Source organism: Rhagoletis zephyria, unplaced genomic scaffold (assembly GCF_001687245.7).
Source record: "Rhagoletis zephyria isolate East Lansing unplaced genomic scaffold, Rhagoletis_zephyria_1.1 Rzeph_scaffold_00086, whole genome shotgun sequence".
Classification (NCBI taxonomy): Eukaryota; Metazoa; Arthropoda; class Insecta; order Diptera; family Tephritidae; genus Rhagoletis; species Rhagoletis zephyria.
The window spans coordinates 388,022-406,625 of NW_016157170.1; the positions used below are offsets into that span (position 1 = coordinate 388,022).

General features: G+C 34.7%; 1 protein-coding gene across 4 annotated transcripts in view; it reads right to left on the reverse strand.

Annotated features, from left to right (window-relative positions):
- The window catches only part of Gpo1 (glycerophosphate oxidase 1), a 292,598-nt gene that overhangs the window by 164,902 nt on the left and 109,092 nt on the right, over positions 1-18,604 (reverse strand). For all 4 annotated transcript variants that reach the window (XM_017630228.1, XM_017630213.1, XM_017630222.1 and 1 more), the window contains one exon: positions 13,387-13,499. In XM_017630228.1, the coding sequence (XP_017485717.1) occupies positions 13,387-13,478 (92 nt within the window). In that variant the 5' untranslated portion in view covers positions 13,479-13,499. The remainder of the gene's footprint in view (positions 1-13,386; positions 13,500-18,604) is intronic.

Here is an 18,604-nt window from a genome sequence, read left to right on the forward strand (position 1 = left end):
CAACTGCCTAGCCGACGAGCTGGGAAGGAGGAGGACGGAATTATCTGAAGCCAATTCTGCTCAGAATGCGGGCATACCTCTAACCTCCTGCAAACACAGACTAAAAGCGGAACTCGTCGAGGAGGTAAATATCAGGTGGGCTGTGGAAACCACTTGCCATACTACCAGGCAAATTTGACCAAAGATTGATGTAAAGCGATCCATAGCTCTTACCCGGCTGGACCGCTCCTCTCTCAGATTAGTAGTCGGAGTAATCAACAGACACTGCCTCATGGGCACACACGGAAAAAGGCTCTGATACCCCACCAACGATTTTTGTCGCAGTTGCAGGGACGAGGAAGAGGTGGAGACCGTTGAACACTATCTTAGCCATGGCCAACACGCGCAACCGATTCTTCAACAAATACTTTCTAGATTGTTTAGACGATTTGAACTCGGCGAATGTCCTCGACTTTTTAGATAGGATATTGACTTAAAAGATAGGATAGTTGTGAACCCGAGAAAAATACTTTTTCATCGAAATTTTGTCTATGCCTCTCGCAATGTTCTTAAAAATCCCGTGTCGCTATGTTCGTTTATGCTAATTACCAACTGTCCATATCCGAAGCGAGAGTTTACCAATGTTATTCGCACCTACGTTTCATATGTACATATGTTTATGTTCCTTAACCGATTTCAATGAAATTTTGTGGGTGTGTATTTTTGGTTCCAACTTAAATGATAGGATAGTTGTGAACCAGAGAAAAAAATTGTTTTTTTTTTCATCGACATTTTTTCTATGCTTCTCGCATCGTGCTTATCTTAATATATAAAAAGCCCGTGTCACTGTGTTCGTTTACGCTAATCTCCGAAACCGCTTAACCGATTTCAATGAAAGTTCGTGGGTGTGTATTGTTGGTTCTAACTTAAAATCTCCGAAACCGCTTAACCGATTTCAATGAAATTTTGTGGGTGTGTATTGTTGGTTCCAACTTAAAAGATAGGATAGTTTTGAACCCGAGAAAAATATTTTTTTCATCGAAATTTTTTCCATGCTTCTCGCAACGTTCTTAAAAATCCAGTGTCGCTATGTTCGTTTATGCTAACTACAAGCTGTCCATATCCGAAGCGCGAGTTTCCCAATGTTATTCGCGGCTAAGCTTCATATGTACATATGTTTATGTTGGGGAGAAATAGGTAGGATAGCAACAAAATAATGTAGTATGTATGTATTTATACATATAAACATGCGCATATCAACAGCAACAAAAAATTTACCGTTTGGACACCATCCAATGTTATCCATTCCCCTGGCTGATGTTTGAACCGTAACCAGAGATCGTTTTTTTATAAACGTAATAACTAGTATCGCCCAGTTGTCGAAATTCGACATCTTTTTTCATACACTTTTGAATTCTACCTGTCACCGATACTAACTCCTTTATGCGAATTACTACCACCACCAGCATAATTTATAGCGAATTTATAGGAAAACTTAAAATCGAATTATGAACGTTAATACCGGATTGATTAATGCTAATTCTACCAAGTCTCCTCCAAATTTCTTCAGTAGCTTTTGAAATTTGACCGAAAAAGGAACCTCGATTTTTATATATAAAAAGTATGCATATGTATTTTTATGTATAGATGAGAAGTTCTTCACTGACTAATATGTCGAACATATACCAAATCAGACTGTAAATTAGTTTTTCTTTCATATTTGTCTGAGAGCCTCTTGGAGGTTAAAAACTAAATTGCCCANATCCTGGCAACTGCCTAGCCGACGAGCTGGGAAGGAGGAGGACGGAATTATCTGAAGCCAATTCTGCTCAGAATGCGGGCATACCTCTAACCTCCTGCAAACACAGACTAAAAGCGGAACTCGTCGAGGAGGTAAATATCNATCAGAATCGTTTACGGTTGAGAAAGTATCTTGAAGATTTACAACAAAAGATAATATTTCCTTCTCTAACGGCGATTTCACGCGGGTTTTTGTCAGAACTTGACCAAAGCAAAATATTTTTTCATCACCCGACTGGACTACCAAGTTTCACCAAATTTTATGTTACTAATAAGTGTTTTAAAAGTGAAACAAATCTGATCATAAATATGATTTTTTAGGATAGCTCTCAGACCCTGCGCCACCTATCGGAAGACAAACGCACTGATCCTTCTAAAAACGTTTGCACAAAACAACAATCATTCCATGCGATTTTAAAATTTGGGAGAAAATGGTTCCCTCTTGAATGATTATTGATGTAGGTGAATAAAATTCCATTACCTTATAATAAGTGGTTCCAGAGATAAACGATATGAGAATTTCAGTTTGTATGGGCGGTGCTACGCCCCCTTTTCCAAAATCGACCACTCTTCGCCATAATTACAACAACATATGTTGATGTGTCAATTTTCAGGACGTTAGCATAAGCGGTTCCAGAGATAAGCGATGACAATTTCAGTTTGTATGGGCGGCGCCAAGCCCTCCTTACCAAATCTACCACTCTTCGCCGAAAGTACGGTATTGTAATAAAAAATAGCTGTGTAAAATTTCAGGACGATAGCATAAGTGATTCCAGAGGTAAGCGATATGAGAATTTCAGTTTTTATGTGCGGCGCCACGACCCCTTTTCCAAAATCTACCACTCTTCGCCGAAAGTACGGTATTGACAACATATGTTGCTGTTTCCAATTTCAGACGTTAGCAAAAGTGGTTCCAGAGATAAGCGATATGAGAATTTCAGTTTGTATGGGAAGTGCGACGCCCACTTTCCCAGTACCTACCATTTTTTACCGTAAGTTGGATATTTACAATCTATGGCATCTGTGCTAAGTTTCGGTTCCCCTGCATAATTGGTTTATGAGATATAGTGATTTTCACATTTTATTCTATATGTCAGAAGCTACACCCCCTATGTATCGGGATTAACATTTCTGGATTAGAGGAAGTTAAATATATCCTATAAAGCGGTGTATGTTTCATTAAAATCGAGCGAACGGTGCCTTCAAAAAAGGTATTGCAAAATTTTCTTGTGGCGTATTTATATATAGATATTTGGTAAATTTCGATATCAAATGAAACGTAAGAAACAATATGGGTCTTCACACCGAGCTCGGTATTCGGTAACTCGGTGTCCGGCAATTTTTTCTATTGTATTTTGTTTGTGTTTAATAGTAGTTCAGGTGGATGTTTGGTTGGTTGAAGTGGATTGTCAACCTGGTGACAAGCAACTAGCAAATTTGCCATTTTGATTCCACAACTCGTACCATCCACAGCCATTTGGTGGCTTTAGTGAATTTCAGTACGTCATTCAGAGAGAGGCAGCAGGAATGGCTTGCCGAGTGTCTTAAGCCTTATCCTTGCGAGGGCTGGACAGTCGCACAGGAAGTGTTCGACTGTCTATTTTAAGTTGGGCATAGCAACTGCAACAGAACCTGTTGGAAGGGCAATCCAATCCTTTCGGTTTTTACCCCAACGGGCCAGTACTCTGTGCACACTGCAGTAAGTTTGTAGGTATCTTCTACGTACGATCCTGTACGGTTCTACCTCTGCTTGTCCTCCAAGTGATAAATTTCTGTAATTTTTGCGTGCCACACATTTAGTGCGGAGCCGCCCCTTGCTAGTTCGTCCGCTGCCTTGTTTCCGTAAATGTCCCTATGTCTCGGGACCCGTATTAGGGTAATTTCGTATTGGTCAGAGATATAGGCCAGCTTTCTCCGACAGTCCTCAACTAATTGAGATCTAACAGAGGTAGAAGAGAGTGCCTTAATGGCCGCTTGGCTATTCGAGAAGATATTCGGAATACTTTATTATTAAGGGTAATTTTATGTCAAGAGATTTCAAACTAAATATAAATGGTTGTAAAACTAAAATTTTAAAAATGATATTGATTTATTGTAAAATATATAAGATATGCAAAAAACAGGAATTTTTTCATTCCTATCCCCTAATTTCAGTTGGGCTAAATGACACTAGTGTGCGAAATTTCATTATGATCGGTTGAGTAGTTAAAGCCTAACAAGCAAACCATTCGCATTTATATTAGTAAGGATTATCCAGTACTGACCACTAAAATAATTTTAAGAGGTGAGCATTTTTTACATATACCCAAATACATAAACACAAAATATTACGCTCTAATCACGCGTTTTCTCAAGCCCCAAAGTGGGGTAATTGATATCGAAATTGGAGATTAATTCAAAAAATTAAAATCAAAGCCCAAGAAGTTTTTAGAACCAAATGAAAGTAAATAAAATTCTACATCAATATGCAATCAAATACTTTGCTAAAAATTTTACGTTTTCTTGCAATTTACTCTTAAAGTCGTCACTTTTTCCTTTGAGTGTGTGCAAAGTGAAAAACGAGATTTAATATTTCATATTTCCAAGCAATTTCTGAGTTTTCTTTAAAGATATATCAAAACTGCAATAGAACCTTCTTGTTCCGGTATTTAGGCAATACATAGTGATCTTATTTTTCTTTTACTGTGGTTCTAAGTATATTATTTTATTTTTTTATAGAAAGGATAAAAACAAGGGGTTTCGACTATATAAGTAGACATATAGTTGTGAAATAGGTGGGATCACGCAAAAGTGTTTTCATTTACATATACCTTGGAGATTATAGTTGCATTCTGTAAAAAAAAGTTGCTGGATGTTTGCGCACTTTTTCAGTATATCGATTTATATAATATAAACTGGTTGGTGAAATATACACGAAATTCTCGAGGTAGGACAAAACCAAATATAACACGTGCAAAATAAGTACAAACAAACAAGAAAGTAATATTGTTATTGTCTTCGTTATTTGCTTAGTTACTATTTATTAATATATATATATTAAACTGCATCACTCGCCATACAAAAAAAATATCGGTACTGTTTTTCCATTGGCATTATAAAATCTATTATTTCGGAAAAATATCAAGATTTACCTCATGTAACCCATTTGAAAATACCTTCAAAAATGGAGTTTTTTATGAATAAAAATAGTTTCTTAAAGAGTTAAAAAAATCCCCTCAAATGACAAAACGGTTTAAGCTTAAAAAATTTGCATACAAATATTTAAAAAAAAATTTCAACGTAATCGTAATAATGATATTTTTGATGCTGTTTTTTAACTTTTTTCAAAGATTGGCATTAGAAAAATGAATAACTGAACATAAGCTATTGCGATTTAGACTTGGAAAGGTATTTTGTCACCCTTTTTATTTCTTTGCTAATAAACTCTGTCCGTCAGCGTCATTCCGAGTTAAATTAAGATGTGTTGGTAGAGTAAAGTAGGCAAGTATGGACCACCAATCTTTTTTTTCTAAATAGTTCACCAAATACATGCAATAATACAATCAAATTTATGTGATTAACTTCGAACAACAATTAATTTTTATTTTTTTTTGTGAAACAATAACTCCAAACTTAAAATATATTATAAATTGAAAAAACGTAAAAATACCCATAAGTGCGGAAAAAAAATTTTGGAGGGTAATATGGACCAGGTAGTCCATATTAGCCGAAGTGATTATTGTGTAAACATGTCGCATATAAAGAGCTCTTGTTCACAACCAGCACATTCCTCATTGCTCCAATTTTTGCAAGAGACACATTGAACTCATATTTCACCAGACCGATCTTCAGAATAAAACGTAGAGCAATATAGGCATTTTGCATCCTCTTTCTCAGCTGCGTTTACAAATTCTAGAATTTCGCCGTCAGATTCGTCACGGACACTGTAATTGTCATCCCAGTCCGAAGAGGATGAGGAATTTGTTTTCTTCCCTTTTCCTGAAATAAAAATAAAGAATGAAATGACATCTATAAATGTCAAATCAAAACCTTGATTTCAGCAACTTTACCTGCACATTTTTCTTTCTGAATTAATTTTTTTCATAAGTGCTTTGGAAGTGTTGGGTTGACTAGAATTATCTTGGTGTTTTTTGGGTGCTTGAATGAAAATAGAGCACGAAAGTTTTAAAAAGTGAATCAAAATCTTTATTTAAGCAGTCGTACCTGTACACTTTTCTTTTGCAAAATTTAGTTTTTTAATAATTCCCTTGGAGGTGCTGGGTTCATTAGAATCAATATTCTGGCGTCTGTTGGATTCGCTTAGAACTGAACGATTTAAATTTCCATTACAAATATCGTTTATTGGATGCGGACACTCTACAATGATTTCGTTATTTAGTATTTCCTCTGGTACTTCATAAGTGCTTTCATACTCTCGAGGAGGAGAATGCGATGCTACATCGTCGGCAGCCAAAAACTCATCGTCGCGAAATATATATCGGTTCAGAGGAAATATATCGGTTGTGCGAAATCCATTAATTGCGATTTTCCCACTGTGAACTCGCAAATAGGCCTTTCCATATAGCTCTGCCATATCGAAGGGTGTCAAAGCTCTGCCGTTCGAACGCATCCAAACACGTATTTCTTCCGAAAGATAACTCTTAAGAGGTCCCATGAAAGTTTTATCTAGCGGCTGTATTTTGTGACTTGAGTGTGGAGGGATGGATACGATAGATACGTGATTTTCCCTAGCCAAATCAACAAGCTCAATATTACTTGTATGACTCGAATCACCATCCAAGACGAGCAATACTGGTGAAGCAGCTGATGGTTTTACGTGTTTTATGAAGTGCCGAAACCATATTGTAAAAATGTATGTTTGAACCCAACCGGATTGATGACATTCGTATATTGATTCTGGCGGCGCTCCTTTTAACAAATCTGAGCGTTTCTTGCGTGGAATTATAAATAGTGGTGGAACAAATATTCCACCTGCACTCATACAAACAATAGTTGTGATCGTAGATCCCCTCTCTCCAGAAGTAAGGCTACCAATCTGCCTTTTACCTTTTCTTGACAATACTTGGGGTAATTTTGATGGAACGACACTTATGCCTGTTTCATCAACGTTAAAAACATTGTTGGCTGAATAATTAAAATTGCCCATTTCCTTTTCAAGGATATCAAAAAAGGTATTCACATTATCTTTTGTGAAACCTCGTGCTCTTGCCAATGAAGTTCCCGTTGGAGCGCGCAGCCAATCCTTACCCGCAAGCTGATTTTCTTTTGAAAATGGGTGCATAACATTATTTTTTTCAGCTAGTTGATAGGCTAAGTACTTAACATCCATTCTGCTTAGACCAAATAATTTCGATTCCATCGTCAAAACGTAATCCACCAACATCTTTTCTAAATTTTCGGGAAAAACTGGTTTGCGCCCTAATTTTGTGTTTACGACCTTTTCTATTTCGGTGTCGTTCTTTAACGCTAGCCTTATTAAAGTTGACTTCGGAACATTGTACACCTTAGCTGCTTTTAGATAGCCGCAGGTATTAGATCGCACCGCTGTGATCGTCTTTTTCATGTCCTCGGGATTCCAATTTTTGGCCTTACCAGGAGCCATATTCTACATTAATAAGATCTTTATGAACTCAAAGATAATCGAGCTAAAAGAGCAAGAATTGTTCTGCGGGTAATAAGACCACTAGTCCATATTAGCCTCTATCGTGGTAGTCCATATTACCCTCAATATGTGCCGGCGATATAACAGAGTTTAATTCCAATATTAACTATATTTATTAAACTATAACCATTTAAAATTAGCAAAAATTTAAAATTGCACAATAAATTTTAAATAAAAACGTCAAATTCACTTTCGCACATATAATTATCAGCAACCACTATTTTACAACTAGTAATTTTTAGCAAAAAAAAAAACCGACTTCAACTCCCATATAAAAAATATATATATATATATATATCTCATGATCCACTGATCGGATCTCAACCAGATTAGTATGGGATCACCTCTGAGACACTACCTTTCCGATGCAAAAAGAATTATCGAAAGCGGTTGACGTGGTCCAAAGTTATGCGGTAACATACATAAAAAAAAAAAATATTCCGACGAACTGATAACCTCCTCCTTTTTTGGAAGTCGGTTAAAAATCACTATTGCCCGAATATCCGCACTTACTGAACGACAAATTCAAACTGAAGAAGCTTGTGGGAATAGACGAAGAAATCAAACGACAATAACGGAGGATTCCACTACTGAAATTCAAGATAACTAGGTGGTCCTTGTTACCCACGTAGTCCATGTGGAAAAAAAATAAATAAAAATTGCGACATCATTTTTTGCACAGAAATAAAAAGGGTGGGAAAATACATTTCTACTGAGACCCTGTAAGTCTAAATAACAATAGTTTTGGCCCAGTTATTAAAGTTTTTCGTAAATCAATCGTTGGAAAAAGTAAAAAAAACAGCACCAAAAATCTCATTATTACGATTCCGTAGAAAAGATTTTTAAATATTTGTATGTAGATTTTTAAGCTTAATCTGTTTTGTCATCTGAGGGTATTTTTATCAAAAAGTTCTTGGAGAAACTATTTTCATTCATAAAAACTCCATTTTTGGAGGCATTTTCAAATCGGTCTACGTGAGCTGGACCTTAATATTTTTCCGAAATATTTTGGTGGACATTTTCAAATATAATAAATTTTGTAATCCCGCCGAAAAAACTTCAACTTTTTTTGCTGATGCAGTCTAAAATATATCTATACTTTTTTTGTGCCTTTTTGTAATCTTAGTTTAAGCCAGCCAGCTCGAGCGTTTGAACTAAGTTTAAACCACAGCCATGCACTGAAAAACTGGCCCTTGGAATGGTGTTATTTTTTTGTTCAATGATTTATAGGGTGTATGTGAAACAGTGAAGACTGATATTGCATATTTTTAGTGTTAATTGTAAACCTTGTTATTGTTTATATGCAGTATTGTTATTTCTATGTACGAATAACATGTGCAGGGAATAGAAATAATGATAGTGATGATATTTTTAACTATCACAGTTACGGCTAGACGGATAATGACAAAATGCCCCAACACTCCACAAAAATTTCATCCATGGGTCACAGATAATATCCCACGCTTTGTTACCTATGGTCAACTGTCAGAAGAAGCTCTGGTAACACGAAACAAAGACCTTAAGACCTACAAATGTTTTCTATTTGTCTCGCAAGTGCAGCAGAAAAAAGATGAAGGAAGATATATTCAATAGACTTTTGATCAGTTCCGACTGTGTTATATCAAATATTAGAAAACTACCCCAAAAAAATTGAAGGATTTGCCGAAAGAAGCAAAACATTTGATAATTATGGAGAACTATAGTGATGATGAAGATGTTGATAGCGATGACAATGACGTAAGATGATGACTGTTTTTATTAAAGGTTATATTTTTTTAAACTACGTTCTAAGCTTAAAAAACATAGAGACAATTTTTACAATTCGAATACATTAATATATAAAAAATTACCTATAAAGGACAATGATGTTTACCTTTTCATGAAAAATCAACAAAACAGTTGTTATTACATCACTTGGAAACGTGGGTGAATTAATCTGCTCTTTGAAGAAAACTTTTGAAAGTAGTATTTCCGTAAAGTGACGATGACAATAGTTATGAAGATGATGATAAAGATTATTATGATAATGATCGTGATGATATTAAGATTGTAATTAATGATGATTATGATTTTAACAAATTATTAGTCATAATACAAATTATTTATAAGAACTACAAGTAAAGTTGTAAAAAAATGTTGCCTCTAAACTATTTTCGGATTTGTCTTTTTTTACTTTACTTGGTGCTAGATATACAAATACATCAAAATATTTTAAATTAAATGTACGTATGAATTGATCTCCAGTTTCAGGCTCGATTACCCCACTGTGAGCCGATTTTTCAGAAATGATAAGTAGCACATTGTCCTTGACCAATTGGATGCTTCTTCTGAAGAAAGAAAGAAGTATATTTTATACCCACAAATGTAAAAAAAGTACCGCTCAATGACTACCATAAGAAAATTTCCTCTTTTTATAAAATACGCGAAATTCAGTTACAGTTGAGAGCAGCCTTTTTCTCGCAATTTGGTAACTGGCCCATCTGTTTAATATCTACCTTTTCATTCCTCAGAACCTACAAATAAACGTATGAAAACCCCATGCTTTAGGTCTGACCGGTCCAGACCTTTTATAAAAAGTGTGCGAGTTGCGCTAAAAATGTCCTGATTTTCTCGATTTTAGCAAGTACTTTAGTAATTTAAACCGTTAGTTTTGTTATGAATAACTATTAACTGATATTTACACATATAGTTGGTATAAACGACAAAATAGGAACCGCACTTGGCAGTGCAACTGCTTTGTGGCGGCAACAATATGCCAGTACGCAAAATGTCCCCCTCTCAACCATGTACAACCATTATAAAAAAGTTGAATATAATAATAATAATAACATAATAATAGATTGGCGCTTACACATATGTTAGTGTTTGGCCGAGCTTCTCCTCCGATTTGTGGCGTGCGCCTTGATGTTGCCACACAAAGCGGAGGGACCGACAGTTTTACGCCGACTCCGAACGGCGATTATATTTTTATGGCAGAAATACACTCGGGGGTTTGCCATTGCCTGCCGAGGGACGACCGCTGTTAAGAAAAAACCTTTTTTCTATATTTTTGCGATGTTGCTTTGACCAGGGTTTGAACCCAGGCATTGTGGAATGGAAGCGCGCACTGCTTACCACTACACCACAGCGGCCAGTGAATATAATTCACTGATAAATCTCTTAACTGACTACCATTAAAGAGGTAAAATTTCAAATCATAATTTATGTTAAAAAAGTACTTACTTCTTCAGTGTTTTGTATTTTATTCCAGATTTGTATTTACTCCCTCACCTCCGCGCCCCCGGAATAACCAGTGCTGAGTTTTGACTTTAATTTTATTGATGGACGTTATCTTTAAAATATGAACGCAAACTTCCTTTTGAATTTGCACGTTGTCCTGAAGCGTGTTACCCCTTCCCAAGCGGAATATGGGGAAGCTTGTGCAAGTCGAGGCGAGGAGGTGAGCGAGTAAATAAAAATCTGGAATATAATAAATATAAAATACTGAAGAAGTAAGTAGTTTTTTAATATAAATTATGATTTGAAATTTTACCTCTTTAATGGCCACGAAACTTCTTCTAAATACGCTATATGTGTGACCAAGGTATTTCATATGAATAGTTATTCAGTTAAAGAGATTTATCAGTGAATTATATTTAACTTTTTAATATTGATTGTATAAAGTAATAAGCGCGAAAATACGTTTACATAAAATTGTTTTGATAAAAGTATCTTCATCCCGATTTTTTAGCGGATTTGGCTTTGAGGTACAGGTGCGCTAAGTGGTTGGCCATAGCTGAATGTGTGTATGTGTTAACACATTTGTCCCCGCCGTGCATGCTTGGTGTACATACAATTTCTTAATTATGAAAAAGCACCCGTGAAGTGCAAAATTCATAATTTCAATAATTAATTGCATTGAATATTTGCGTTGAACATAGACTACTTTTGACCACGTTTTATAAGTGCGTGCTAAATTTTGGTATTAAAGTATAATCTTTAAATACAAACACTTTTAATCGATAATCAAATAAAACATATTCATTTTTACTATTCGTTATTTTCCTCAGTGTAAGTCTGTAACTTGGTTCATTATTAACCAAGTTTCAGTTTCTTAAGGTGCCCACACTCACTGAGGTGTACGTATTCCGTATCTGTTTGACGTAGCAATATATAAAATTGACTGTTGATAGAGAGAAGTACGCGTAAACCGGTTTTAAAAAGAAGAAGCTTGGAGCTTTCGAAAGATATGTATAAAATTTTAGATCTGTGCGTATTTGCCCAGCAAACAAAATTTTTTTGAACATTTTTAAATTTTTTTAAAAATCGATTCAAAACTGACTGAGTTAGAGTAGTGAGAGTAGTGATGCTGAATGCCAAAAATGTTATTTTATTTTTTAATGGTTGCTTAATCTCTTTTTTTTTTTTAATTCAGCATCATCAGTTTCTCCATGTAGTGAACAGCAATATTCTGAAATAATTTTTCATGGATAAGTTGAAAAACTCAGTCAGGTTTGAATCGTTTTTGAAAAAATATTGTTTACTGAGCAAATACACAAAGATATAAAATTCTATACATATCTTTCTTTTTAAAACCCGTAAAGCTGCCCACACTCACCGACGTGTACGTATGCCGTGTCTATTTGACGTAGCAACATATAAAATTTACTGTTGATAGAGAGAGAGAAGTACGCGTAAACGTCGCACGTACACGGTGGTGAGTTTTCATTTACATGGTGCTCTTATAAGTACGTTACGTACGATCAAACTTAGCGCCATGTAAATGAAAAGTCACCACCGTGTACGTGCGACGTTTACGCGTACTTCTCTCTCTCTCTATCAACAGTAAATTGTATATGTTGTTACGTCAAACAGACACGGCATACGTACACGTCGGTGAGTGTAGGCAGCTTTACGGGTTTTAAAAAGAAAGATATGTATAGAATTTTAGATCTTTGTGTATTTGCTCAGTAAACAATATTTTTTCAAAAACGATTCAAACCTGACTGAGTTTTTCAACTTATCCATGAAAAATTATTTCAGAATATTGCTGTTCACTACATGGAGAAACGGATGATGCTGAATTAAAAAAAAAGAGATTAAGCAACCATTAAAAAATAAAATAACATTTTTGGCATTTTGGCATTTAGCATCACTACTCTCACTACTCTAACTCAGTCAGTTTTGAATCGATTTTTAAAAAAATTTAAAAATGTGCAACATAATCTTGTTTGCTGGGCAAATACGCACAGATCTAAAATTTTATACATATCTTTCGAAAGCTCCAACCTTCTTCTTTTTAAAACCGGTGGGAAACTGAAACCCGGTTAATAATGCACTAATTTAAAGACTTAGAAGCGTGCAAAAATACGGAAAGACGGTTTTTAAGGGGACGTCAAGATTTTAGGGGTGTTTGTAAATTTCGTATTTTGATTCTTACTCCACAAGACCTACCAGAAAATTAACATAACTTTCCTATTTTAACTATTTTGTTCTCAAGGAAAAGTTGTTATGATCCAAAAATATGAGTATATCGGCCAAATTTTTTTTCTACAAATTTTAAAAGTTTATCGTTTTTAGCCTATATTTGTGACAATAGCATACAAAGCAAATATAGGCTAAACATTGATGAATTTTTAAAATTTGGGGGCAAAAAAATTGGGCGCTATACTTTTTTGGATCATGCAATTTTTTTTTCTCTTGATCTAGTAAAACTAAGTATGAGGCATTGTTCGTATGGCCAACATCTATGCGCACTCTTGGGTTTTTAAGTTTATTTTTGTTTCACAGTGTAATAAGTATGAGCACAATAATACAAAGCATAGGCGCATTCACTAGCAAATGTGCAAAAGTAAATTACATTAATTTACTGAATACATACATATACTATGCATTCGTAAGTATACAGTAACTATAAGCTTAAAAAATAAGTACGCTTGGCAAGCATATAACCCAATATTACTTACTGATACACAGGCAACATTATTGGTAAAGGATGAGCAAGATGTGGTGCTGATTCAAGCATAGATGCTCGTTCTTGAAGCGCTTCTTTAACCATTCTATACTGTTCAAAGTCTAGCTAAAAATAAGATATTCAAAAGGTGTAGTTAATACAATAATTAAAAATTTGTTAGAAATTAGCTCGAAATAAATTTGTGTACAATGATAATTATATGATGCTTTTGTTAGTATGAAATAATTAAGCCAACTTTAAAGCTTCAAACCAAACTAAAACCACCAAAAATTACACAGTGCTACAAAAACAATCGGTGTACAACCGAAACATAACTTATGTAGACCAGTGGAATACAGCAGTATAGAATAAAATATGGAAATATGGTCCATATGGTTTCTGAACCCTCCATTTTTTATTTAAAAGAAAGAACATTATGCTGGATTTCAACTAGGCATTAAATGGCAAAAATGATAAATGACCAAGTTTGGCATTAAAAAAGAATCGTGCCATTTCCACATGGTATTCTTTTTAAACGCCAAAAATTTTTTTGCCATTTCAATACCTTGTGGGATTCGGCATTATTTTCATACTTGATGCACTCATCTAGATATAAATATGCACATACATAGATAATTTGAATGTTTTTTCACCCGATTTTAAAAATCAAAAACATGCATACTAGGGCTGATGATACCCGGGTTCCCGGGTAAATCGGGTAATGCCCGGGTTACCCGGGAAAATCGGGTAATACCCGGATAATTGGGTACCCGGGTAACCCGGGCATTACCCGATTTACCCGGGAACCCGGGTATCATCAGCCCTAGTATGCATGTTTTTGATTTTTAAAATCGGGTGAAAAAACATTCAAATTATCTATGTATGTGCATATTTATATCTAGATGAGTGCATCAAGTATGAAAATAATGCCGAATCCCACAAGGTATTGAAATGGCAAAAAAATTTTTGGCGTTTAAAAAGAATACCATGTGGAAATGGCACGATTCTTTTTTAATGCCAAACTTGGTCATTTATCATTTTTGCCATTTAATGCCTAGTTGAAATCCAGCATAATGTTCTTTCTTTTAAATAAAAAATGGAGGGTTCAGAAACCATATGGACCATATTTCCATATTTTATTCTATACTGNATTAATAATAATTTGGTAAAGTATTCACCAAGACCGGCGGCCGCTGTGGTGTAGTGGTAAGCAGTGCGCGCTTCCACTCCGCTGCACCTGAATTCAAGCCCTTTCGCCGGAATTTTGCTGTTGGACATTTATACAAAAAAAATTCAAAACCATTTTTTTTTTCAAAACGCGCTTTTCATAGGTTGAGCCTTATAATTGTTCGTAACTTAATTTCTGTTTATCCGATGAAAAATATTTACATTGCGTACACGATAACCGCAACCCATGATTCAATAATGAAAGGTTTTGTAAGAAAAACTTTCCCTCAATCTAATTTTTTCAATGACCCTACTCCTAAAAACAAAAACAGTGATATTTCTTTTCCAAATTTCTTTGCAAGCTTTAAGAGCAATTTTAAATTTTTAGTATTGAATTTTTTACTTTTTAAATTTGAAGAAATGTTTGTTCTGCATTCGCTGGCGACAACAAGTCAAAATGGGTGAGATTCGTTGGACTACAGAAATTCAATGTAGGCTAAAGAGACGAAATTTCCTTATATGCCGAGCATGTAGTTGTATTTGTCGACACTCGTGGATATCTATTGATTCTGTCAGTCGCTGTAAGGTAAAGCGCGCAATGGTTCTGGTAAATGAGTCAACAAAGGTATTTAGGTATTGACTTACACTCCCGAATGAGACTTCAACGCAGTATAATATTGGCAAACCACATCCATCCGTCTGACGTACGCAACTTTGGTATATATGTACATATACATATATATTTATTTTAAATAACAATCAAGAGATATATTCGATGTAAATAAGCTCGTTTAAATTAAATATTTTAATCACTATTATTACCACCTTTTTGTGGAATTTAGCTACCATTTTAGGAAATGTGATTGAAGGGGGGACCCCTTTTTATCCTACTTTCAAAACCCATCCCTGCGGGTGGGAGTGTCAAATTTTAGAAAAAAGCTACTTACGAAACCTTTCATTATTGAATCATGGCCGCAACCCTCAATGCGTGCAATTCCTTGATTAAAGCAAGTCTCTAAAGCAAAACATTGTAACCTTTATAAATGCAACTTCAAAACAATTTAACCTCAATACCTACAACATACTTTGTTTGTGCATGCCACGCACATAAAATTTGAATTTTTCGCCTTTCTTTGACTTACCTACCAGTATTCTGGAAAAACTAAAAAGTGGGGTTTCCGTTAAAGTGATATGTGATGAGTTTAAAATAAACAAATCAACTGTTAACAGAATTAGGCTGCGTTTCACCAGATTCATTTATGTGAAAATTGCTTTATTTTTCGAATTTTCGGTGTCACCAATCAATTTTGATTTGTTTTTAATTTTAATTTAAGTGCCCTATGCTCTTCCCTTAAATAAAAATTAAATCAGAATAACCACACTCAGACATGTTACACGTTTAATCAGCTGATCAATATACACACACCACAATTTTGTGTATCTGCTGCTTACTTGTATACCAGCCCTGCTTTTATAACACAGCGTGCCAAAGCTTTCAAAATCGCTCAGTACAAATGATGGAGAAACTCAGCCTTAGTCAAAATGAAAGCAAAAGTAAAGATAAAAAATATAGAAGCCGCACTTGAGAAACGGCAAACTTTAACAGCCAGTTTCACCAAACTCTTTAAGTGGAAATTAACTTTAATTTAATTTTTTATTTAATTCTCATTTAAATTATTTTCAGTTTCAATAAGCTATTTATTTAAGTGAGTAAAAAGTGGTTGTAAAACCGACAGCTTTAGAAAGCTTTGGCACGCTTTGTTGTAAAAGCAGGGCTGGTATACAAGTAAGCAGCAGATACAATACAACACTTACGACGCCGTTGTGCGGGAAACAGTGATATATTTCAAATAAGGCAGATCGGAATATGCGCTCTCTGGGAAGACAATACCTGTAATAATTGTACCATGCTACCCATAGTACAATAATTACAGGTATTGTCAAGACATATTTGATAAGGTAGTAGTGACTGGCTCGAACTCTTTTGTAGCTAGTTATAATGTCAAAAAACTGTAAACAAATAAATTAAGCCTTTGAAGTGCGAGTGTTATGTTTACTACAAATTAGCATCAATTGAAACGCATCATGGTGAAATTATACCAGGTGTAGTAATAAGAGCGAGATGAAAGATTTGACACTATTTTATTTGAAAATTAGCCTTTAAAAATTTGTATAAGAAAGCCGAATGCTACGAAAATAAAGCGATAAAGCTGTTTTATTGCTTCACCTGTTTATAATTTCACCGTGGAAACGCATCAGCATAAATACATACATATGTGCGTATACTAATTTTAAGAACTACTTCAATATTACCTTCAAAGAACTTTAACTGCATTCGCATCTTATATGAGTAGTCCACTTGCAAAGTGCTTTATGTAAATTTTTTTTTCGATTTTTAGTTTTTGGTGGTTAACGTACCAGTATATAAAGTAGATTCATGTCCCCTAACAATACAGTGCAAAATCCTTATATATTCTGAAAAAAATAGCATCAAATGTTAGCTACTCTAGCAAAGGTCGCTACAATACTTACTGTATGTATATACACACTTTTAAAAGTCGCTATAATATTTATTGTACGTATTCATACAAGTTCAAAAGTCTCCATCTTCTAATGAACTTAGAAAACACGTGGTAGTTTCGCTGCCTAGTGGAAGACGTTGTAAAAAAGAAGTAGACCAATCTTCATGGAAGAGAAAACTCGAAAAGTTAAAAAAAGCTAGCTAAAGTTACTTTTTCAAAACCCGCTATATTAATTTTTTACATATAAAATTTGCAAAAACTACCACACTTCGATATTATTTTTTAATGTTATTAGGCTCTTATTTATCCAAATACTCAGATAATAAATAAAAAGATACAATTTGGATTTTACTTGTTGTAGACGTTTTTCTCAATTTATGGCTTACTATTATAAAATCACATAACGCTGTTTGCAAGTGGACTACTCATATACACATATACATATGGACAGAAACGAATATCTCATAAAGGTAACCACGTAATTAAATGAAAGAAATGTTTTATGAAACTGTTTTAAACATCTTTTTGTTTCTATTCGCCCAATGTTTTTGCGCGTTTAGTTTCTTATTTAAATATTTAATTCTAAAATATATCCTTCACTTATGAAAAAAAAGGATTTAATGCTTTCTTCTACATACGTATGTATGTATATCAGTGTAAATCCTGACGTGGTTATGTGAGCATAATTTTGTAAGAAACTACTTATTTCTTGCAGAATTACTCAGCTTTGAACTTTGGTGTGCTTCAGGCGTTTCAGGCACAGGAACCTCCCATGGCATGGGAACTCCACCTGGGTATTAACGCATGCGCTTAAAAATAATTGCCTGCAATGGGCAAGTAATCACTCGCGTTGAAATTATTTTCACAGACACGGGAAGAATCTTCCAATTGAACACCGCAGCTGTCCTACCAACGAAGTCTTCTAACTTCGCAACTAGGCGCCTTAAAGTACCGCACCACTTTAACGTCTTGGCTCTTGTCACACACAATGCAACGGTCGTAGTTCCTGCTCCTTTTCATTTTTGTATATACCCTGCAAACCAAAGTTCCCGAAATCTTAAGGAAATCGTTAGGAGTATCTCATTTCTGTAACGATTTTTTTACGAATTTTCAAAGAAAATTATATGAAGGGGTTGACACGAACTCGTAAAGAAATTTCTGTACGAAGAATAAAGAAAATTCTGGAAAAATTCGGAAAGATATTCTTCACATAGCAGTAATATTTTCGTTGCTTCACAGATTTTCTTCCGAAATTTCGTAAAAGAATGGAAGTGTGCGTAATTTATTTCATTTTAGAAAATTCGGCGAAAAATCCAATTAAATCTTAACGAATTCTTTAAAATTTCTTTACAATGCAGAATACTCTGAAACAATGGTTTACAGGGTAGATTCACACAATTCAAAACTGTGTGAGAACGTAATTGAATTTTTAATGAAAACTAGAAAATGCCAACTTGGAGGGTTAAAATGATACAATAATTTTTAGAAGGTAGTTTCCAAGGCGAATTAATATAAGGTGATAGCAGGAGTACAAAATAAAAA